Source organism: Pipistrellus hanaki (assembly GCF_964339955.1).
Source record: "Pipistrellus hanaki genome assembly, chromosome: 3".
In the NCBI taxonomy this organism is placed as follows: Eukaryota; Metazoa; Chordata; class Mammalia; order Chiroptera; family Vespertilionidae; genus Pipistrellus; species Pipistrellus hanaki.
The window spans coordinates 21,962,753-21,988,653 of NC_140505.1; the positions used below are offsets into that span (position 1 = coordinate 21,962,753).

Sequence of the window (25,901 nt, forward strand, 5' to 3'; positions counted from 1 at the left end):
TAAGGGTTAATCATGCCAGCAGGGGAGCAGTTAGGTGTCAATCAGGCCAGCAGGGGAGCAGTTAGGGGAATATCAGGTTGGCAGGCAGAGTGGTTAGGGGAAATCAGGCAGGCAAGCAGTCCCAAACTGTGAGAAGGATGTCTGACTGCTAGTTTAAACCCAATCCCTGCAGATTGGGACTAAACCAGCAGTCGGACATCCCTCAAGGGTTGCCAGATTGGAGAAGGTGCAGGCTGGGCTGAGGGGCACTCTTCCCCCATCCTGTGCACAAATTTGTGCACTGGGCCTCTAGTAAATAAATAATGATGAAAATACCACATATTAAAACTTCTAGGATATAAAAAAAAGATGACTTGCAGAATATAGCAAAAGCAATTTGTACTGGCACATTGAGAGCCTTAAATGCATATATTAGAAAAACAGAAATATTAAAAAATTTAATAACCTATACTTTGATGTTAACAAGCTAGGGGGGGAATGCAAATTAAATCCAAAGGGAGTAGGGTGAAGATAATTTTAAAATGGTAGAAAGTAACTGTACATAGAGAAAATCACCAAACCCAACACTCATTCAACAAAAGCAAATAAATGTTGAAATATTTCTAACAAAACTGATCAACAGACAAGAAAAGAAATATACAATGTCAGGAATGAAAAACATCTTCCAGACAAAAATAAAATTAGAGTATATCATGAACAACTTTATATATGTCAAGACACTTTAAAATGTAGATAAATAGGCAAACTCATTGAAAAATAACATATTCAAACTGACCCAAGAATAAATAGAAAATTTGAACAGTGTTCTATTAAAGAAATTAAAATTCTAGTAAAGATATTTCCATATGATAAATTCCAGGTCCAGATGGATACTTCAGTTAATTCTTCCTAATATTATACTTAAGAAATAATAGCAATTTACCTCAAACTAAATCAGAAATAGAGAGAAGGTCTCTCAACTTGTTTAAGGCTGTCCGCATATATTTTGATACTAAACTGGACAAGAATGTTACAAAAAAAATTATGGAATGATGTAGCTCATAAACAAGGACACACACACACACACACACACACACACACACACACACAAATATCTAAACTAGGTATGAGGGCAGATGAAAGAAGCGTGTGGGACAAGGCTATTAAAATTATTTTCTTCATATTTCCCTCATTTCACTCTTCAGAGGGAGAGCAGCCTTGTGCTTGAGGTAGAAAAAAAAAGTGTTTATTGGAAAGAAGATTGCACAGTAGGAGAAGTACCCTTCTGAAGTCACATATAATTATTAAATCCCACCAGGGAAGTACTAAAAATTCATCATAGTTCTCTCTATTGGCAGTCTTTCATGCCATGCCTGTGTGGTAACTAACTGAAATGAAAGAAGCAGAAGCATGAGTCACACTGCAAGATTCAGTCCCTGATCTTCCATATGTTGGCAAGGTGCTGTTGGGTAATTTGCTTTGTCTCTCTGATCCTTAGTGCCCTCATAGAAACCAATGGGTCAATAGTATTTACTAAGGTGGTTAGGTGGATTAAATGAGATAATAGGTGTGAAAATGGCTGGCATGTAAATTCTGGCAAGTAAAGTTTTATATGTGCACATAGCACATTTCATAGACAGAAATTTTCCCAAAGCTGGAGATACTGTCTGCATTAGTTATTTACATGATTTATGACACTCAAAATCACTGTCTACCATTTTACATTACAAATATTTAATAGATTACATAATAAATTAATATTATCCATAGTAAGAGTAACAAATAAATGACTCTAACAGATTACCATTTATTGTTGCAGCTACTTGCAATGTCCTGGTGTGTAGATTAGATGCATATTAATTAGATTTTATATGGTGCCTCTTACAAAGTTAGAGAGATGATGAATAGCCTATTTGGAGGAGGAGGGGACGGCAGTGTCCAATAATCAATCTAAACACTCAAGGTACTCTATAACAAATCAGAGGGAAAATTTTTTTGCAGAATTCCCTGGATAAAAGTACTCTAGGGTGGATCAGAGTAAAGTGAGTCATGCAAGTGGCTTTGACTCCCAAGACAGCACAACACGGATGATGAGACTGAGAATCAGTAACCAAATCTAGGCTTACATTTCCTCAGGTGACCTGTGTCTTTAAAATATCCTTGCAAAGAAATGTCCTTGCCTGGAAGGCACCTTCCTTGCATGCCTGCATGAAAAATTGCTACTGGTACTTTAAAATCACACATTCATTCCATCAAAAATGTTTATGAACCCCTTAATAGGCATGAAGTGCTGTGCTAGGCACCAGGGTTCTGATGGTGAGCAGCATCAGACTATGACTTCAACCCTATTTGTCAACTTCTGCATCAACATCCCTATAAACTTGCCCTGGTTGCTCTCTTCCTAGTACTCAAAGCTCTAAATTGTCTATGTGGTATTAGAGAAGAATCTGTGTGTTTACATGGCTATCCCCCTTTCCAACCCCCCGCATGGCAGACAGCTCCACAAGAGGCAGACCTGTGTTAATTCATCTTTTATTTCCCAGTGCACACCTCGAAGTCTGACACATAGTGGAGCTCAATAAATGTTTATAAAATACATCATTTATTATTTATGAAGCCTTGGTACAGTCAAGTCTGTTAAATGATTCTGCTGATAAATAGGAGAGAAATGAAAACAATTACACTCAGGAAAATTATACAGTTTTGAGATATTCTTTGTGTATTTTTTCTGTTTTGTTAGATTTTATTAGCAGCCCTAGCAGCTACTTTAAAACTGCCCTCAAAGCTAACACCATTCACTTTTAAAGAGATGCAAAGTATAAATACAGGTGAAATTATGCCTGATTAGCTTTTTTAGGTTGAAAATCAGGAGACTTTCTTTTAAAATAATGAAATAAGCTTCCATTTAATTGGAAATACTTAGCATAAGATTTGCTAAGTTTTTATACTAATTAACAACATTCATCTAGAAATGGAAAGTGGTAGAAGGCATTCATAGATTTTGACATAACACCAAAGTCTGGCACATCCTTCAAACAGAGATAACATTGTTTATTTAAAAACCCTTAGAATAGATATAAATGTTTTCTCAAGTTAATAAAAAAATGTGGTGACCTGTCCTTGAAAATGAAAGAAGAAAGCCTCTCATTATGTGTGCCCCCAGAAGAGAAAAAGCCATTCTTCAAATAGCACTAAGCAGACTTGGGAGGCTTCTGCAGAAACACTATGAAGGGAACTTAGGAGATAAAGAGATGCAGTTTAAATGCAGAAACAATCAAAATGGTTAGCCTTTAACCATCATCTAAAAACCACAAACAAAAGCACTAAAGAGTGAAAGTATGAAAGTACCTACTTGGTCTGATGTTTAGATCCTTTCAGGTGGGCGTGATACTGTTCTATTGAGTTTAGAGAGACACTGCAGATGGTACATCTGTAATTACGCCTCAGACCTGTGGACAACAGACAGACCACATTAGCTGCTTCCTTGTCTTCAACCACCTGAATGAATTCTAGAATCTCCCAAGGTTCAGGGGCAGAATATCTTAGCCGTTATCTGGTCCATCCCACCAACAACATTTTGATCCCTCTTTCCTGAGCCCAGTCAACAAGTCTCGTAGCAGAAGGATAACTGTGAATATGGTAGAAGATGCCTGCTCCATTTATGGGTGGCTGACATTATTAAAACATATTTTTTTTATAAAATGGTTCTGGAAATTTTGTAACATAAGAGATGGAGATAGAGATGATAAGCTGTCTTATCTGCATGAAATTTGAGACTCCAGAGAATACCTGTCTCAATTCCTTCTCCACAATTACTCCAATAGCAGAGTCAGAAAACAACTTACACATCATTCACTTGGGTTCTTCTTATATTCAGAGGGATCATATATTAATTGATTTCACAAGAAAGCTTACTTCCCACGAGAGTTTAAAAGAAAATTATCTGTTTATTTCCTTATTTATTCATTTAATTAGTTCATTAATAAAGGATCAATTTTGGACCAGGCACTGGGGAATTCTAAGATGAATGAGATGCTCTCTGTTTCCAAAGAGGTTATTAAAATCCTCATTCCTTTGTAATATTGACTCGTCTAGAGTCAACATGTTAGAAAGCAGCTTCAACAAAACAACTTTAAACATTTGCCACAGCTCAGAGACCCACAATTGAACACATTCCTTCTGATGGTGTGTCCCAGCAGAGCAGAGAGAAAAGGAAACTAAGAGTTAAGATCTGAAACTTCATATTTAAATTCTGGCTCCAATCATTCCTGGTTGTATGATCTAGTGGAAGTCATATAATTTCTTCTTAGCTTCAGTTTCCTTCAATTGCAAGTTGAAGACAAGACCATCCATATCACAAGGTTGTTATAAGAATTAACTGAATAAGATATATTAAAATTCATTGTTAACACATTGTTAACTGGCTTGGCTTAGTAACTAGAGCATTGGCCTATAGACTGAAGGGTCCTGGGTTTGATTCTGATCAAGGGCACACATTGTTCGAAGAACTTTATGACCTAATATCTGGGTACAATTATACAAATTATTTGACTTCTCTGTACTTCTGTTTTCTTATATGATTGTGGGAGGACTAAGAAAAACATGTGAAAGAATGACTGACACATAACAAGTGATCAATATAAATTAGCTATTATTATGATTTCAAAGAGGTGTTAAAATGGAACTATTTCTGTCCCAATGTCCAGATGAAGCCCTTAGTTGAAGTGCTAAGACATAGATGCTAACTTCACCCACATTACTAAAGTGAATATGAGGGCCAGAATTCAGGACATCCAAAGGAAGTGATCAAGAACCAGTTTCCAGTTCCAAGCTGATCATTCACCACCAGTCTAAAAAAAGAGATAGAAAGAAAGAAATAGAGAGTTTCTAAAAGGAAGCTATACAAGTACTATGAGTTTTACTTATCCTTCTCCATGTGAGCTGTGGGAAGAGTTCTCTCTCACCTGAAACCTATGGGAAAATAAATAGCTAATCACAATGGCATCGAAACCACTGATGTCTGGGACCTTTTTGGGAAGTACTAATCTAAGGGACTCAACTTTACAGGTACAGACTGATTCAGATGAAATAGACAGCTATTGGCTCTATTCCCTAGGCTTACACAATGACTCCCAAACTTCCTTGTGTGGATACAGCCTCCAGTTATGGTGCTAAAATGTAGATTCTCAGGCACAACTTCTGGCTAAAATGTAGATTCTCAGGCAAAACTTCTGGAGATTCTGATTCTATAAATTTTGGATATGGCCTGGGAATATATAAGAAGTTTCAGACTAGTAACTCCAAACCTCAACATACACACACACTTTAACAAGTACTGCCCTCAGAGACTCATATGCCTTTTGGTAAGCTGAATTTGTCAGAACAATAGCTCTTAAAATGTTATTCTATAAAAAAGAGCTGTGCTTAAATCACTTTTGAATTTCACAGGTATGCATGATTAAGAAAGTTACCACAGTCCCCAAACCCAGAGACTGTAAGTTATCACAACCAGCATGCATATGAGTTGTTTAAATCCTCATCTCCCCTTTTGTGCATGAAATCAGAATATGAAAGCCAGCTTCAGACTTTCTCATTCCACAGATCTCCATCAATCCTCTCATAATAAATGGTAACTATATTTTATACAAGTCCCCTTCTGACTACAGACTAATCAAAGGTCTCTTCATAACAAATGGAGGTCCAGTTTGGCAGCAGGCATAAATATTTATGTTTAAAAACAGGCACTTTTAAGACCACCAACAAATCTAAAAAATATTCTGATCTCTTACTTTCCATTAAAGTTTTCATGCTCTGCAGCCAAACAGAGGCGTGGGCAGGAAATATTTGGCACTTTATTGCAATGCAAACTACAGGGAGTATAAACTAGAAAGGCCGTGCGTATAAACAAGAATAAAGGCAGCAAAGGAGCAGAGGAGTCCTCCCCCACACATGACACAGTGTCCTTGGTGGGAACTTAGGGCTTTATTAATGCTCAGTTGAAAGCCAAATACTTTGGAATTATACAGCTCTTTCTTCCTCAGAGAACCAGAGTCTTATTAAACAAAAATGCTAACTTTTCTACTTAATTCATTTTCAGTGCAATACCATCTTAAGAGTATCCATAAAACCTCTGCAGACGTAAAGCTTATTTCTGTAGAATTGTCAATATGTGTTAGAAAATATAGTTCCTGCCTGCAAGGGACTGACAGTCCAGTTCGAGAGGAAATATATGAATACAAATATCAATAGTGTTAGGTAGATCATAACAAGTACCACAGTCTGGATGAGTAGAGTGTCCCAGAAACTAGGGGAGAAAATTGTTTCTAACACAGAGTTGGAGAAAGCTTTCTGAAGATGCATCACTTTTGTATTTATATTCCCGAGTACAGTATGTATGGTCCTGGAAGGTTGAGCAGTATGTGACTATTCTGTCTTTTCAAGTCTAGCAAAGTTAGACTTCAGATGTCCCTGAAACTTTAGATGTATCCATTCTGCATTAAAGAAACATCATTATGACTTTATTACCATGCCAGTTATTTTGCTGAATGCCAAGAATGTAGGAGAGAATAAAAGAGGCAGAATAAAATTATTTCTGGAGCGAGTCAGGTAGGAACACAAGAAACAAGTAAAGAAAGAAAAACATAATTAAAGATTGTGAAAGTGTCATACAGAATTTAAACAGAATAATGAGAAAAAATCAGAGAAGAAGGGTGATTTTTGGTAGCTCGGTCAAGAGTTCTCTGAGATGTATGATATGAAACCAAGGGAATGAGAATTAAGCTGTGATTGAAGAACTAGTTTAAGAGTTGTCCAGGAAAGGTAAACAGAAAACATAGAGAGGTAGGAGTAGAAATCAGCTGTGACTGTTCAAGAAACAAAATGTGGTGAAAAAAAGAAACTAAACCAAACAAAACTGTCAAGTCAGAATTCTATATCCAGCCAAAACATCCTTCAAAATGGAAAGTGGAATAAGAATATTTTCAATAAAAAGGAAAGAGAACAACCCTAGCTGGTTTGGCTCAGTGGATAGTGTCAACCTGTGGACTGAAGGGTCCTAAGTTCAATTCTGGTCAAGAGCACATACGTGCATTATGGGCTTGATCCCCATTGCGGGAGGTTCAGGAGGCAACCAATCAATGATTCTCTCTCATCATTGATGTTTCTATCTCTCATTTCGTCTCCCTTCCTCTCTGAAATTAATAAATATATTTTAAAAATTAAAAAACACACACAATTAAGAGAACAGTTTTCCAGCAGACCCACATCACAGAAAGGCTTATGAAGTCCTTTAGATGGGAGGCAAAAAAACACACACAAGACTTAAATTCCTATATACAGGAAAAGATAAAGAACACCATAAATGATCAATATGTGGATATCTATATTTTTATTCTTCTAAATTTATTTGAAGAAAATGAACAATTTAAACTGTAACATTATATTGTGAATACATGACAACAATAACATAAGAATGAATAGGAGTAGGACAACACTATTGATTGATCATTATCTTTTTCATAAAATGGTAAAGAGTACTCTAAATAGACAGTGGTCATTTCAGGATGCATACTCTATTCCACTAGAAACAAATACAAGGACATAAAGCTATGGAGCCTATAGAGAAAATTAAATAGGATGGTAAAATTATTTTGATTAACTAAAAAAAAAAAAAAGCAAAAAAGGAGCTCTAGACCCAGAGGCTATCATTGAAGAATTCTGTCAAACATTAAAGGATTGCATACTATCAACTTATGCAAATCCTTTCAGTGAAGAGATGAGAAAGAAATACTTCCATACTTATTTTTGAGCCAGTATAACACTAACAAAAAGAATTAACAGACTCCAAAAGTAAATACAATTATAAACCAATATTTATCATAAGCATGACATAAAAATCCTTTAAAATTTAGCAAATCATCCCTAGCTGGTTTGGCTCAGTGGATACAGTGGCAGCCTGTAGAATAAAGGATCCTGGGTTTGATTCTGGGTTACTGGCTTGATCCCTAGTAGGGGGTGTGCAGGAGGCAGTAGACTAGTGATTCTCTCTCATCATTGATGTTGGTATCTCTCCCTCTTACTTCCTCTCTGAAATCAGTAAAAATATATTTTTTAAAAATTAGCAAATTAGAAACACAAGATAGATACAGACATGCATGTATATATGTATATACACATTTACACATTCATTATGATATATGTATATATGTATACAAATATCATAATCAAGTTTATTTGTTCCAAGAGAGAAGATTGGCTTAACAGTTAAAACTCAAATTATATAATTCACTATATTAACAGACAAAATGAGAAAATAATATAATTTTAATAGCTGCAGAAAAGATCATTTGACATATTTCAACATCCATTCATGATCAAAATTCTCAACAAACTGGAAAAGAACTTTCTTATTTTAATAAAGAGCACCCATGAAAAACTTATAGCTAATGTTATATTAAATGGTAAAATAGTGAACAGTTTCCTAAGATAAGGAAAAAGCTAAGAATGTCACTCTTATCAGTTCTGCTTAGTATTGCACTGGAGATTCTAGGCAGTGCAATAGAAAAGGATGTTTTCAGATTGGAAATAAAGAAGCAAAATTGTTTGTATTTGTAAAAGATATGATTGCTTATATAGAAGATCCTATAGGACCTGTAAAATAGCCACTAAAATAAACAAATTTAGTAAAGTCACAATACACAAGGCCAATAGAAAAAAAATCAATTGTATCTTTAAATAGCTACAAAGAACTGGAAAATTAAAAAAATAAATAAATCCAGCATAATAGTATTAGAATATTATTGAATAAATTTATCAATTAATATAATAAAATATCTATGAATAAATTTATAAGTTATACAAGACTGAAAACCAGAAAACATTGTTGAGAGAAATTAAGATAAAAAAATATATGCCATATTTATGAGCTAAAAAAAAAATCACTATTGTTAAGATATGAGCTGTTGTATTGATTCAATGAAAACTCAATAAAAATTTCAACAGGCTCTTTGTAGAATTACGCAAGTGATTTGTTAGATTTATGTGGAAATTGAAGTAACTAGGATGGCCAAAACCATTTTGAAAAAGAGAATAGTTTAGGGACTCATACTTGAGGACTTTAAAGTTTGCTATAAAATTTGATATAATCATAAAAGTATTACTTACATTAGCAAAAGAATGGAAAATATTCTATCAATGGAACAAAATTGAGAGTCCAGAACTAGACCTACACATAAAGGTCAATCCTATATAATAAAGAGTAATATGCCAATTTGTCTGTTGCAGTGTCCGAGTCAGAACCAGTCAATGGGTTGCACATGCCCAGGAGCTGGGGGGTGGGGACAGGGGCAGGGACTTCCGCTCCCCAGGCCTGTCCAGTGCTAATCCCACCCAGCACTGAGGTGAAGCTGCTTGCCTGCATCCTTAGCCACAGATGTGATGCTATCTGCCTGTGTCCCTGACCTGGGATATGGCACTGCCTGTGTGTGTCCCCTGCCCCTACGCAGAGCTGCTTGGGCTTTGCAACCCAAGGAGGAAACCAAGAGAGGAGAGCTGTGGATTCCCAGCACTTTAGTAACTTGAAAACAGCTCCGCTTGGCATGCAAGGCGGCTGTACATTCAGCTGAGAAGTGAGGGGGCTGAACACCACCATCGCTGGGCTCTGGTCAGTCTGGGGCCTGAGCGTCCACCACGAGAAGGAAAAAATAGAGGGAGGAGTTCTGAGGAAGGGAGGACAATCGAAGGAAATGTGTCTAGACTTTCCCCAGCCCTCTCCCTCTTTCCACTGCCTAAAAAGCCCCAGACCTGGCCACAGTTCTGTCTCCACCTTTTAGTCCCCTGTTCTCCAAACACAGAGGAAAGAAATAAGGAAGGAGTTTGTGCTGCCTCCAGAGAGTATCTATATACCTGATCAGCCGGTCACCTCCCACAGAGGAAGGCCAGACTGAGGCTTAGGCCTGCTCCCTATGGGGCCCACAGGTTGAGAACCGCTGCTGTAGAACCTAAGACCATTGGAGAACACAGATATTTACATTATGATTCATAACAGTAGCAAACTTGCAGCTATGGAGTAGCAACAAAAATAGTTTTATGGCTGGAGGTCACCACAACATGAGGAACTGTATTAAAGGGTCGTGGCATTAGAAAGGTTGAGAACCACTGTTCTACTCATTAATAAACCACCATTAAGAAGACAAAAAATTAAAAAGGTGAAGAGATTAAGACAAAAAGAGAAGAAAACAAAAAGTTAAGTCACATCCTAGAAAAAACTATTTGAGATACATATATTTTATACAGGCCTTGTGTCTAGAATATACAATTAACTCCTATAAATCAACTAAAAATGACAAACAACCCAATTTTTCCAAAGGACAAAATACTTGATCAGATATGTCATAAAAAAGATACCAAAAAATGATCAATAAGCACATGAAAAGGTATTCAACATCATTTGTCACTCACCAGGGAAATAAAAATTAAAAAAGCAATTAAATACTATCTCACCTTCTACAACTACTACTTTCAAAATAAAACAAAAATGTCAAATGCAAATCACTATGTGGGAAATAATCTAATACTCACACACCTGAGAAGACTGTAAAATGGCAAAACTACTTGGGAGAACTGTCCATTTCTTATAGAGTTAAACATATTTTTCCCTATGACTCAGAAATTCTATTCCTAGACATTTACTTGAAGAATGAAAACTCAAAAGAATCTAAATGTCCATCAGTACAAGAATTGACAAGCAACTTAAGATGTATTTGTACAATAGAATAAAATATGGAAATTTAAAAGAATCTACTGAGTTATGCAACTACATAAATTATTCTCAAAAACATATAGGCAAAAAATTCAGATACAAAGATCCCATACTGTGTGACTTTATTCATATAAAGTTCAAGAACAGCAAAGCTATCCTGCAATAACAGAACTTCAGAACATTCTAGGGGTGGAGACTGACTGGAAGGGAATATGAGACAATTTTCCAGAGTGATGTAACTATTCTATATCTTGATTCGGATGATAGTCACAGGGTATATTCATTGATCAAAATTTATCAGATTATATAATTTCACATTTTTTAAAAGTTAGATGGATCTGATTCTACACAGAAATCTCAGCAAAATAGAGTCAGTTAGTCCCAACACATTCTATTGTAAATTACTAAAATGTAAACATCATATTCATATTTATGCTTTTATAACCTTGCAACACAAAGAAGTATTTACATATGGTTTGTGTAATAATGCTTACTAAAGCTGAAATCATTTTGAAAGATGATTAATAATATAAAATTAAAAACAAGAGATATTTGGTTTTGAATTATTTCTTTCCCTTCCATTTTTTAAACATTCATTAATCAACATGTCTTGTGAATGAATTGGTTCTCTTCCAGTTTTTAAAAAAAATAAGCTAATACTTTTATATGCCATGTATCAGCACTTTATCCATTTAATTATTTACTCTTCACAATATCCTATGAGTGGACACTATCATTATCCTGATTTAAAGATGAGACTTACTTAAAACCACAGAGCTATTTTAAATCCATATATTCTGCTCAGAAACCAATGCTCTAACCACTATTCATAGTATTTCCTCTGACAGGTGACTAGAAATAGTAACAGAAATAAGAAAGGCTCCTCAGAGCTCATCTAAATTTCAGGCCTCCGCCCAGTTGATTGTGATTCAGTATCTAGAAATCTAAAACAGAATCTAGAAATCTGCATTTTCTAAAGCTCCCTAAGGTACAAGTTTTGGATAAACCATTAGTCTAGCCCAAAACCCCATAAGAAACACAAATTTTCCCCCCAATCAGAATAGTTTGGATTTGCTTATATTAGGTGGCTATTATTTTAGAATATGATTGAACTCTGCCCACTGGCCCAAGTTCTGCTTTTTTTGCACAGGTTTATTCACATCTTTTCAAATACATCAAATACCTGAAGAAAGTTATCCCACCCCCTGAGGCTCTGTTTACCAGGCTGAAAGTCCACTGGCATTTTGAGAGGGTTGTTCATTTTAATATAGGCTCACGTTCCCTGTGTCATCTCTATTATACATTTTAGATGGGGATTTTCTATTTGTCATCAACATATAGCTGGAAGTAGAAGAGAGTCGTCACAACTTTGTGCATCATTAATTCTATCAATACCTTTAAATCAGTGTGTGTGTGTAGTGTGTGTGTGTGTGTGTGTATTTGTGTATGCTCACGCACGTGTGTGTGCATGTGCCTGGCGACCCTGACCCACGTAATCTACACTCATATTGAACTTGCTATCAGTAAATTCTAAGTCTTTTCTACATAAGTTTCTGCTAAGCCAAATCTTCATTTATTCATTTTGATTGGTTGGTAGTGGCTGCCAGGGTGCTATGAAAATAATATGAGTCCTCATTCCAGAATATAAAGATTGCCATCATCTGCTAGCCAAGTTTGTCATTGATGAGGGGTGGAATGCCAGTGGCATGCTTTTCATGTCTCTGTCATTCCAGTTATAGCATGTCAACATAAATCATAGAAAAGTCAAGGCAAGGAAAACTCTGGTAAACCAGGGTGTCATCAACATATAGGTGGTAGTAAAGTCATAGAGATGGTTAGATCATCTACAGAAATGGTGGTAGGTAAAGAGGAGAGAGCATGGAGGAGAGTAGAGGAACAGTTTGTACTCCATGATATCAGAGTATTGCTGATATGCTATCTCCCATTGATGCCTCTGGTAGGAGCCAGGCCCATGGGCATCTCCATCTCCCACTGGATCTCCACCTTCAGTGGAAACCTGGGGCAGATGTGGGTGTGAGAATCTCTTGCCACACCACAACCTATCCTGCAGTCAGCTGTAGTCACAGTCTCTAATTTGTCCTCATGGGTTTCATCCAGTGTGAAATCCCAGTCACTAGTGGCATCTGTCCACAGCTAGGAAGACAGGCTTTGGAGTCAAGCCAGACGCTTCAGAGGTGGGCAGGCATCCTGTGGAGTGGAAGTCCAGCAGAATTCTGAGCATGGCCCGTGTACAGCTGAACTCAGTGCTGGGCGCGCTGAAGACCTGAGTTATTATAGCCCACAAGAGGCAGAAGTCCCACTCATATTGGTGTCCAGATGAAGTCCTTATCCAGGTGTCCAGACTTGTGATTTGAGACATCCTGGGCATTCCTGTTATATCCCATTGCCTCAGTCTTGACATAGCATTTGACATAACTGTCCTGGCTGACAGTGACTCCATATTGATTCAAGGTGTTAACAAAGTTCACTCTGCTCTCACTCTATACAATATTCATTATAGACTTTGTACTTCTCTGACCAAACACTAATTGATAGAGGTGGTATTGAGGACACTGAGAGAAAAAAAGCTTTTCTAGAAGTATGAAGAAATCATTATCATATTTAATCCTAAAAACTTTCTAATGAATATTATTATCCCATTTCACAGATGAGAAAACTATGTTTCAAAGACATTAAAGTCATAGAACTAGTAAGTGGAAAAAGCCAGATATGAATCTACTTATTTCTGATTTTAAAGCAAGTAGCCTTAATAACTATACTTGGGATCTTAAAGGAAGAAAAAATGGGAGTAAAGAAAGGAAAGTAGTCAAAACCAGTTTGGCTCAGCAGTAGAGCATTGGTCTGCAGGCTGAAAGGTCCCAGGTTCAATTCCAATCAAGGGCATGTACATTGGTTGTGGGCACATCTCCAGTAGGGGGTGTGCAAAAGGCAGCTGGTTGATGTTTCTCTCTCATTGACATTTCTAGCTCTCTATTTCTCTCCCTTCCTCTCTGTAAAAAATCAATAAAATATATTTTTTTAAAAGAAAGGAAAGTAAAAGAATCATGCTTTCAAAAAAAAAAAAAAAAACAACCCTTAATTTGAAACTAATATGTAAAACAAACAAGCATAGCTGCTCTACTTTAAATGGGGATGAGTTGGAGGTCTCAAACTCCAGTCAGTTTCACATCAAACTATAATCATAGCATTTATGGCACCCAAAGTAAGGGACCTTACTTAGGCAGAGTTTGGAAACCCTGTTTTTAGTCATGTTACTCATTATAAGAATAATAATGAGGCATGTTGGTATGTTCAGTCTTAGACTGTACTGTGGAATATCTCTTCCCTGTAAGTTTAAACTAAGAAAACTTCACTAAGATCAGGGTTTGCTACAGTCCCAGTTAGAGGAGTGCCTGTATTACTCCATACTACAGCCATCACAGTGTACAGGATGTTTACCAGTAAATGCTAGATCTTCTGAGTTCATCCCACTGCTTGCAGGCATAAACCACAGGGTACCAAACAGTCAATTAAACAAAGAACATGCATTTTCTAAGACAATCCTTTCTCTATTCAAATAGCATAAATGCAAAGCTTTGAAAATGGAATCAGAAAGTGAATGGCTTTGCATCTTCAAAATTTCCAAACAAAACCTGGAGCTATGAAATAAATTTATTCTCAGTAATTAAAAGACAATTTTAGCCATGTTGGCTGCCTGACCCAACAAAGGACTGGAAAATTGTTACCCTACTGTGAAGATTCAGAAGGGACAGAGGAGTTCATGCTAAATATTTAAAGAGCTGCTTCATTGGAAGGTTTAGATGTGTTTTTATATGGCAGAGAATCAATGATACATTTCAATTCTTTGAGCAAATCAGCCCCCATATAACCTTGAATGTATCCTCAGAGGTTATCCCTATAAATATTATTTCTATTAGCAAGCTGCAAACAACCAAAATAATTGAAATGGTTTTAGTTTTGACTTCTGTGACTTGAACTGAATGCTAAGAAAATAAATAAATAAATAAATAATAAACATACTCTGAAGCAATTTTTTATTTGAATTGTACTCAAGTGGCTTTCAACCATATATTAAACAACAACATGTGGGCAAAATAGCTTCTTCCTGTCCTGGATGCTGATGTCATACAAATGAAAATTCATGGAACAGGAAATGTATTTTTTCCTTTGGGTCCCATGGCAGTGCCACAGATCTCAGTGGATTTAGGCAACTAATAACGTAGCAGAGCATTTTGTTTTGTTTTGTTTTAGGGTAAAATGTTTTCATAAAATGTGTGCTTTTTCACAACACAATTTTTTATTACAGATTGTTTTCTGCACAGTGTAGAGTGTACTTCAGCCCGATTATGACATCAAGTTAAACAGTGGGTTAAATTAAAGCTCAAATCGTCCCCAGGGTTAGTAGAAAGCAGAGTGCAGAATAGAAGAGAGGCTTTTCTCTTCTCCTCTCTCCCTCTCTCTGCCCTGCAGTGGTGTCTATTTCAAGCTATATCTCATTTTTCTTTTTCTCAAGAGCTAGGGATCATAGGCTGCTATGATTTCCCTACAGAATTGTCAGTAATCATGATAGGTCCACAGCTGTCAAAAAGTTGTAGTATTGGCTTTTTATCTGCATTAGCTGAGGACACAGTAATTGTCAGCTTTGTTAGAAGTCCAAATACATCTTTAGCAAACTTGCTTTGGAGCTGTACCAGCTGCCTGGTCAGTCAAAGGGCCCCAGGAAGGAAAAGAAGAATTGGTGTTACTTTTCAAGAGACCTCATCCAAGAAGGATTCCAAGTTGAAATATGAACAGCAATAAAGTCATCATTGTCAATATCTCCTTTTAATCTATTTATAAATGAGATTGTATCCTTTCCCTCTTTTTTCTCTCTGTCATTTACACACAAGCAGGCCATTAGGTACGTGACTGTAATCTTTGGTGTCCTTCTGGTTCCTTTGTTAATGCCCTTAGCTGGTTTGTAGACATCTATCTCATTCGCCCAGGTCTTTATCCTGCTTTCACCAGAGAGTCCACCATACCCTGTAAGTCATGGCTATCTGCTGCTTCCCTGAAGCATTGACCTTTTAATAGGGATGTTTGATGCTAACAGCTTTCAACACTAGAAGAAAACAACTTTTAAGGTGGTATTTTAGGTTTGACTATATGGGTCGGAGAGAGCTTTCCGAGAGTGGCCTTCCAGTCACCAGTGCATCATAGCTTCCTGCGCTGCCTCTTCCTGGCCAGCTTGACACAGACACCCTGACCTCTGGAGCCCCACTGTCACTTGCATAAAAGTGACCTTTCTCTGGGACACAAGGCAGGAGACCTCCCTATTTACCATCATCATAGCAGTCATATCTATTTACAAAAATATGCCTGATCTTGTGTGATTTCCAACATGAAAGAGAATAGCAGAATTCAAGTTACAGATAAGAGAAATAGTTGATTTTAGAAAAAAATTACACAAAATCTAGAAAATGACTGTGACTCAATAATTATCAAATCTATTGGGGACTGAAAATATGGGAAACAAAAGACATGAAAGAATGAAGTACTGATCATTTGCAGGAGGAGGAACTTGTATTTTTTCCTCTTTCATTTGACTCTTGTTATTAACCCTTGGGTGTCTTCATTTCTAATCTGTAAAATGGAGATAATAATTGTATCTATCTCAAACAGGGATGAGGGGGATAAGGACACATATGTAATACCTTAATCAATAAAGAAAAAAAAAGAGTTTATATGAAAATCAAGAGTTAATATAAGTCAGCGATTTTAAAACATGCAATACCTGACTAGTCAGGGGCACTGATGTCTTTTCCTTTAGATGGTCATATTAAAAAAAAAAAATGACAACAGCCAACACAATAGCCATCTGGTATGAATGAATCAAAATTATATCTCTTTTCTTTTTTTGTGAGGCTGGCAAACAAATCTAATATACTTTTTGGTGTGCCACAATATTTTAGTAATTAGTTTATGGGTGCCATGAGATAAAAAAGGTTGAAAATTGCTGATATAGGTGAACAACTTCGAAAAGAACCAAAACAGCTCAATAAATGCAAACTACGATTGTTATTTTAATCACAGTTATTCTTTGCTTTGGATAAAAATAAAGACCAAGCTCCTGAGTGGGAGGTTTTATAATTTAATATTCTAGAAAAAGTTCTCCTTTCTAGCATCCTGAGGCATATTTAAATATTCCTGGCAAGTTGCCTCCTCCACAGATGCTATTTGTACACATCTTTTTTGACAAGTCCAATGCTTCTTTCTATAACCAATCATCTTATATATTTACTTGGCATAGAGTTAAATTAAAAATTATTTCTATTCTTTATTTTTTAAAATTTTTGAAAACATGGAAGATGTGACATTTTTCATCAACTGTTTGTAAGAAAGCAGTTGATACAGTAAATTTCAATATATTTCCCTACTTTGTTTTTAAATTGAGTGATTGAGGTTATTGAATAGGTAATTAGCTAAGTTCATAAATTAGATAAAAAAGGAAAAAGCAGAAGAGTATATTAGAAGTCATGTAATTATATTTTTAAAAAATTTTGGTTAATCCTCATCCAAGGATATTTTTCATTAATTTTTAGAGAGATTGGAAGGGAGGGGGAGAGACAGAGAGAGAAACATCAATGTGTCCCCTGGGGATTGAGCCTGCAACCAAGGTACATGCCCTTGACCAGAATCAAACCTGGGACCCTTCAGTCTGTGGGCCAATGTTCTACCCACTGAGCAAAACTGGCTAGGGTAATTATTTTTATACTTCTTTATTGTTGGAAGTATTACATATGTCCCCCTTTTCCTCCCCCATTGGCACCCTCAAGCCCGCCCCTGTCCCCCACCCCAATATTTTATTTTTAATTTTTAAGAAGCATACTCAAGGATCCATCAGAAGACATGTTTTTTTGTGTTCTTTTTCTGTTTTTTCCTTAGTAACCTCTGTTAACAATACCATTTGTTCTCTAGGGTCCTTACAATTACTGTTGCTACCACCCTAGTTTAAACTCTCATAATTTTCCATCTGAGTGATTGCAATTTGTCTCTACACCTGTTTCCCTGCTTCTGGTCTTATTCCCCTGCTTTAGACAATTCTCAACACAGCAGTCAGTGATTCTGTTAACACTGCAGTCCAACAGCTTCCCATTACACTCTGATTGAAAGCCAAAGTCATCACAGTGGCCTTGAACTGCCACACTGTCTGGACCTCTCTCGTCACCTCTCCCATTGCCTCAACTCTCTCTAATCCCTCCGTTGCACTCTCCTGCCTGAGGGCCTTGCCCAGCTATTCCCTCTGCTCATCCTCAATTCTGTGCATGGCTTGCCTTCAGCTCACTCACTTCTTCATTCAAATGTCACCTTCTCTGTGAGACCTTTCTTGACTGCTCTACTTATCCCACTTTCTATCTTTCCTTCTCTCATCTTTCCTCACAGTATTAACAGCTAACATAGTATAGATTTTACTTTTTAAAACAATTTTCTAAAATGCTGAATTCAAATCTAACATTCAAAAAGGCATATTTTTTTATTTCTGTTAATCAAGATCCGAGGAGTGACTGGCACATAGAGGTACTCAGTAAATATTTAAGAGGATAAATGAATGAGCCAGTGCAATGAACAATTATTAAAAGATAATACAGGTAAGCTGAACTCTAAAAAAATATATTTAACCTTTAGAGAAATATCTATATGGCTTTTCTTTTTGGTTATCTGAATGGAAAAGCTCATTGAACTATTATTTGAATTTCATGATTATTTAAAACTAATATTAGTTGGTGAGGCAGGAAAGGTTTCAGGAGTAAGTATAGTGCCTCTCTTCCCACCCCCCGACCCAAGATTCTAACGTGCCATTCCAAAAGGAAGTACGTGAAGAGACAAAGAGTATGTGTATTTTTAAAACTTTCTGAGTTTTATGGTATAAAATTAAACCATAAATTGGGGGAAAAGAAAGCATACAATTCAGTTTTTTTAATTATGCCAATTTTCATATGCTTATGTTGAACATGAAAGTAAAGCACAGTGTATATTTTTAAAATGTATAGTGAATTTTTTTGAAATTCTGTGTGAACATATATAGGAAAATAAATAAAAGATTAGACCAGAAATCCAGTGAGATAAAATCTGATAAGCTACAAAAGACACTTTGATGTTCCAACTGATGGTTTCTAGGCATAACTATAACCAGGCATGTGAATTTTTGCAGGATTTTTCCTGTTCAGACAATACAAATGACTGATCTCAGTCAATAGTTTCAATTTGTTGGAAAAATTTGATTGGAAAATAGTAAATTCAATAATAACTAGTAAATAGACAGTCAAATCAATCAATAGTTTTAAATTTAGGATTTTCTGAACTCTTACAAATATCTAACATCGACCTCTATTCTGAATATTTCTAAAATAAATTCTTATGGTCACAGATTCACCCACTACAATTTCTTTCATCTTCCCCTCATTAATTTCAAGTGCATTTTAATTTTCAAACATTCTGGCCTCCTGTACTACTTGATTATAGCCCTGGAGAACAGGAAATGTCTAATTCATTTATGTATTTCCAATGTAGAGATGGTACATGGTAGGTATTCAGTTTAGGTTAATCAGCAGGACTCTGTCCAATATAACACACAAATATATATACACACAAGCATGTACAATACATATATATATACACATACACACCTACATGTATAGATGTAAATGTTTTCTACACTGTCTTTCTGGAAGTGAAATTGAAAAAAGTCATCAAATAAGGGCTTCCTTAGTATAAGGGGTCTTCTCTATTAAAGGTTCTAAGATAGTATTCCCTTTGGTAAAAACATTGTCTTAAGGAAATGTCAGCTTGCTTTGAACCTAAGAATTGGTATATACAAAGAGCTGTGTAAGTATGTGGCTTTGTGGTCCACTAAGTATGGCTTTGTGGTCCACTAAGTCTATGCCTCAAGGCGGGTAGGAGAGTGGGTTGAAGATGTCCAGAAGGAAGATGTATAAGGAAGGCAATTGTTTGAACACATGCTGTATAAGGGGAAGGTGTGGAAGGAGATGGGATCCCTATTACTTAGTCCAACTGAGCCTTTAGTTCCCCGCATCAATGCGTCCTTCTGTCTGGCCTTCCTCACAATGCTATCCTCTGGGTCCTTAGACAGTGATTGCCTCTATTAGTCTCACAGAGTTCTTCACTTGGTCCTGAACTATTCAAACTATAGTACAATTTGATTTTTCCTATGTTTGCATCTCCCCATTTAAACTAAAAGCTTCTTTAAAGCAACAATGGCACCCTAAGGCAGTCATCCTTTTATCTATCCCAACCCTGCAAAGATTCCTGCTCATCGAGCTGCTCATTAAACAGCTGAATAATTAAACATGTCTGTCTGTATATAGTATGTATGAGGGGGTGCAGGTTAGGCTCTTAACATAGGCCAATCAGACCTATTATCAGTCCTTTGAAGTTGGTCAAACCACACATATTGGTAAAATAGCAGTCAGATTTCCCCCCTATGGATTCTTCTTAATTTTCTTCTTACCTATCCTCACTTTCTGGATTCCTTGATAGATATTTGATTCAAGACCCTCTTGTATGCCACCCTTCCAAAAATTTCTTACAGCTTTGGACCTTGGCTTCCCTCAAATTTCAAGCCCTTTCAGTTCATCCAGCTACCTGTGAGGAGGCACTCCATGTTCCTGCCAAGCCAACAGAGTCCCAATTCAGAGGGTCACAGAATTTGCTCTGTTAATGGCCAGATCTAGGCCCATGTCCCTTTATTATATCCTGACATAGACACCCAGTTCCAAGGTAAGGCAGCACCTCTGAACTTCATTATTAGAAGAGTAATTAATGCTCCCAATTTTTAACAGAGTCCAATTGGTAAACTCTATATAGCTTGTTTAAAGAATGAAAACAAATAAAAGTACCTTCCAATAATGCCAACCCTTGAAAACAAATGAAACTACAAAGAATCCTCCAACAAATCCCCATTGATTACTGAATCCAGTGCTTGGAAAGCTTCAAAATGTCCAAAAAACTAAGAAATTATCCACAGAAGCACACAAGAATAAATGTAAAGAATACCAAAGATATTTGTTACATGCTCAGTGAATACCTGTGTATATACTTGTATTTTATCTTAGGTCAAACAGGCAAACCTTTGTAAGCACCTCATACCTTACGTAGTAGACACTATTACAAAGCAAAAATGGGTTGTGTGAGGCAGCTATACAGGGCCAAAGTTTATCCCACTAGAGGATAGCCAAAGAAAATCACACAAAAATAGCCTAATCAAGTGGATGATCCACCAAATCATATACATTATTTTCATTACATCTGTCTGGAAGGCTTGATTGCTAGTTGAAGCACTTAAGGCAAAATGAGTCGCCTGCCTCATTTGGATGAAAGCAGGAACAATTTCTTTCATAAATAGCGTGAATATAATTTAATTCTGTTATCTTTTCTGCTTGAGAAAAGTGCCTGGATTTCACACAGAAAAAAGAATTTGATGTTTGTATATTTTCCATGTTTTCCTTGAAACTGTAAATAAGAAAAAGATGATGCCTCAAAAATGCCTCATGCATTTTTGAATATTTGGGCCCTTGATTCAAATTTTCAGACTCTATAAACAGCAAAAAGGAGTGATAAGAAATGTGCAATCAAGAAAGAAGGGTGCATGTGAAAACTACACTGAACTTTATTCCTTCATTCAAACTGAATAACCAGATTTGCCCTTTTTCATTATTCGGCTGGTCTTAATTCATGTGTATTATGGCTGCTACAGAGAGTTCTCTTTATTACTTTATAAAAAAAATATACAATTATCATTTTCAAAATGATCCAAGGTGGCATCTGCCCTTCCTTTGAGTTCTGAGAATAGTGATCTGTGCTTAATTGAAAAGTTCCTTCTGCAAATGCAGAAGTTGCGCAATCTTTTGCTACAGAGAGTCACTTAAAAGTAGCTTTAATGGACCGTGTAATAGCTTATTTGGCTGTGCTCTTTTATTTTAGCATAATAGCATAAATATTCCATTCAAATGTTGAAAAATTATTCAAAGCAAAAATACAGGCCCAGCATGTCAGCTACAGCATTATTTGGGTTGTGGTCCATTTAAAACTACATCGATGTGTCAACATTAATTGTGTGTGCCCAGACATTTACATATTATCTGTAGGATTTATCTGATCTCTGAAATTCACACTTTAACTTATTGTCTGGGGCATGTAATCACATTTAGAATAACATTATTCTGTCCTACACCAGATCAATGTAGGATTTCCTTTCAGATAAAACATTTGTTTGAGTTTCATTATTCTGGGCAGTAGTAAAGAATATCAATAAAGGTAAAAAGTTTCAAATGTTTAAATGGTTCTCAAAAGAGGTGAAAAATAAAATTTGACTATTATATATTTTAGTATTGCAGATAAGCAGTTTAAGTGTCACACTACATTAGACAAAGTACGGTCTGGAATTCTCCCTGCCCATAGAGAGCTGATTTTTCAGCAAGACTTTTTATGATCAGACCTCACTGCCATGGTTGAAAGGCAGAGGTTGTCCACTTAAGGGGAAGTACTTGGACTTCCTGTTCAAATACTGGTGAACTCAAGGCTCCACTCACAGCACCATTACTTAATGTCATAAGGCACTGAGGCCCAGTATCCTGCTTTGCAGGAAGAAAGATTACACCGTTCACTTATTGTGAAGAAATGAAGTTGGCAATATATGCAGAGTACTCAGCACAGTTCATGACATATTATGGATTCTCAGTAAATTCTCATTCATATTCTCTCTCTTCCTTCCTCTCATGAGTATGTGCATGCTAAATTATAGCCACTACTGCTCTGGGCAATATCATAGACCCAAAGACTCCTTTGTGTGTCAACAGAAATAGAGGCAAGAAATGCAGGTTCTATGCCAAATTAGTTACTTTGTGACATCCACAGAAAATTTATAATTCCATATCTCTGGCAACTCAGGCTCCTCTATTGCCACCTCTTCTCCCCCCCCACCAACACACACACACACACACACACACACACACACACACACACACACACAATATCTATTCCTTATACATTGGCATTCCTCCAGTTTCTGTGCTTGGCCCACTTTCTTCTTGCTTTTATTTTATCACCAATCTTATCCACGCAAGAACTTTAGCTCCCATCTCCAGGCTGATGGTCTGAAGTCCACATACCCAGTCCTGGCGTCACCCTAAGCTCCAGATTCTCACATTCCATGGCTGACTGGCATGTTCATCTGAGTGACCTGCAAGTACCTCAAACTTGAATATGTCCAAATGTGTCTTCACTGCCTTAACCTACTCAATTCTCTGATCTCCCCATAAACATGTTTCTTTTATTTCACATGTTCTTGTTGATATATTTCTATTCAAAAGTTTTCTATGCTAGAAATTCTTCACCTGCCAATTTAAATTGGTTAAATTAGCTTTGCTCTCTTCCCAATGTTCCTACATTCACTATGGGTTTACATTCCCTCCCATGTTATTCCCACCCCACACCTTTAATCGTGTTTCCAGTTTCATATCTAATCATGTATTAAGTGTAAATCTTATCTGTTATCTTGGATTTCCTGAGCTGGCCAGTTTCCTGGACTGGATGCCACCACCAGGAGCCAGAAAGCCACTTGGCCTTGCTGAGAATGCTAGGCCAGGTCTATGCACTGAATTGCTTCTCCTTTGGCCATTTCTGGACTTTCTGAATGAGACATCCCTCTGTAGGTCATGAGATCTGACATCCCAAGCAGCCTCCAAAGGGATGACACAACCTGGAAGCTTGGGAGAAGTAGCTTTCCAAAGAAAAAATCAGAGATGGGATTAATCTGGACAAAGAAATGTTCCCTTCTTCCTACCTCCAATGGGCTCATTTAAGGTTGGTCTCCTCAATACAGACAGTCCAGAAGCATTTACATATTGAGTGACATCCCTGTTGAGTTGCCTTCTGTGACTCTTCACAGCTCATCATGAAGCAGCAGCCCATACAATAATGCATCACTTTTTATGGCTTCATATCCTTCTTTGCAGCCCCTCCATTTTTTCTCACTTCTGCTACCCTTTGTTTGCACCTAGCAATCAAAGAATCAGTATTTAATCCTCACCTCAAGTTCTATGTTTTTTTACAAAATTCAGAACTAACAAAACTTCTAAAAATGACTTTATGCAACTTTAAATAGAAGTCTCTTTACAATAAGTAAGAACCCTTGACTCATTTTCCTTTTCCTGCATCAAATATTAAAGGAAAATAAAATAAATATTTATAGTGTAAAAGCCTGATGTAAGAAAGCGACAATAATTTTACAAAAGTTTGCTTTAGGTAGTTTAGGAGCCAGAATGAATGAGGAAACATAGTAGATCTCACAAGTGAATAATAATTGAATGTAAATTTACCAAGAAAAAAATTTCTTAGCTATTACTAGACCCTGAGGTTTGGGAGGAGTTTGTCATGATGAACTTTACAGAAGGGTCATAAAATAATGTAATGGATCATATCTATTATAATATGTTTTAGAGGCCTGGTGCATGAAATTCATGCATGAGTAGGGTCCTTAGGCCTGGCTGGCAGGACCATCAATTGTGGAGGGGCCCCCGCTGGCACCCGCCTGGGACAGCCTGGTGCCATCTGCTGGCCAGCCCTGTCCCCTGCCACTGCCACCAGTCACCTCCCTCTGTGGGGCAACTGGTAGGGTGATTGGGGGGCCCTGCTGGCACCCACCTTGGCTGGCCTGGGGCCTTTCGGCTGGGAGCAGCTCCTACATTGAGCATCTGCCCCCTGATGGTAAGAGTGCATCATAGTGATCGGTCATTCCACAGGTCATTCCGCTGTGATCAATTTGTCTATTAGACTTTTATTATATAGGATATATTTTATAAACCATTTTTAAAAATACACAGAGTTTTCCAATATTAGAATTTTGGGAAAGGCAATGGCAAGATTTTCAGACAATGGTTGTAAAGCTTTGATGTACACAGGAGGTTTCTTAAAAACACACATTTCAGAGTCCCATTCCACACCCATGAATCAGAATTTTTAAAGCTAGGGTCTAGGCAGGTGTATTTTTAATAGGATGAACCTAGTGCACATCAAAGTTTGAATATTGGCAATTTTCAACAGTTCAAACTAAATGTTATCTAGAAAACTCTTACAATCTTGGTAGTAGAGGTAGTTTCTAGGTAAGAATAGATTCATTTTAAGTGTTATCATAGAATGCTGGATCACTACAATAAACACCATCATTTGGATTTCAGGAATTATATATGCAACTAAAGTAAAATGGAAAATTGTGGATCAGTTGAATATTGTTTGAACAAATATTTGTGAACACCCTTTATTGTTACAAAGCCTTGGTTAAGGATTAGCATTAGGATGTAGAATGTGGAATACTTAAAGTGGAAGCAAAGTTCCTAAGCAACATCAATAAGCTTACAGAAAAAAGCCACACAACAAAAGATCATATCACTAAGGGCAAGATGCTGTACAATAACTAACGCTATACCCACAGACACAAATTGCTTCCTGAATAAGTAATTCACTGAGGAAGTCCAAACAATTGTCTCTTCTAAAAGGAAGTTGCCATCCCATAAATAGTTTTGCTGTAGACAATTGTTGTGAAATTGGATAACAGATCATGTATCATAGAAACAAACAATTGAAACCTATATAATTTTATTAACCAATAAATTTAATTTAAAAATGAAACAAATCAGGCACAACTCAAATAAGACCACTGAAATATTCTCTCAAATGCTGCCTGCGCTGAGCCTTTAGAGCAGTGGTTGTCAACATTTTTAATGCTGTGACCCTTTAATACAGTTCCTCATGTTGTGATGACCCCCAACCATAAAATTATTTTCATTGCTACTTCATAACTGTAATTTTGCTACTGTTATGAATCATAATGTAAATATCTGTGTTTTCTGATGGTCTTAGGGGACTCTGACAGCTGTTCTCAACCTGTTGTGACCCACAGGGGAGAACTGCCTCTGTAGAGCCTAAGACCATCGGAAAACATAGATATTTACACTACGATTCATTAACAGTAACATAATTACAGTTAAGAAGTAGCAACAAAAAGAATTTTATGGTTAGGGGTCACCACAATATAAGGAACTGTATTAAAGGGTCGCAGAATTAAAATGGTTGACAACCACTGCTT

The 25,901-nt window shown here is 36.7% G+C and overlaps 1 protein-coding gene across 3 annotated transcripts in view; it reads right to left on the reverse strand.

The window, feature by feature from the left end:
- The window catches only part of ZMAT4 (zinc finger matrin-type 4), a 320,194-nt gene that overhangs the window by 41,808 nt on the left and 252,485 nt on the right, over positions 1–25,901 (reverse strand). For all 3 annotated transcript variants that reach the window (XM_084879762.1, XM_084879761.1, XM_084879760.1), the window contains one exon: positions 3,332–3,428. In XM_084879762.1, the coding sequence (XP_084735888.1) occupies positions 3,332–3,428 (97 nt within the window). The remainder of the gene's footprint in view (positions 1–3,331; positions 3,429–25,901) is intronic.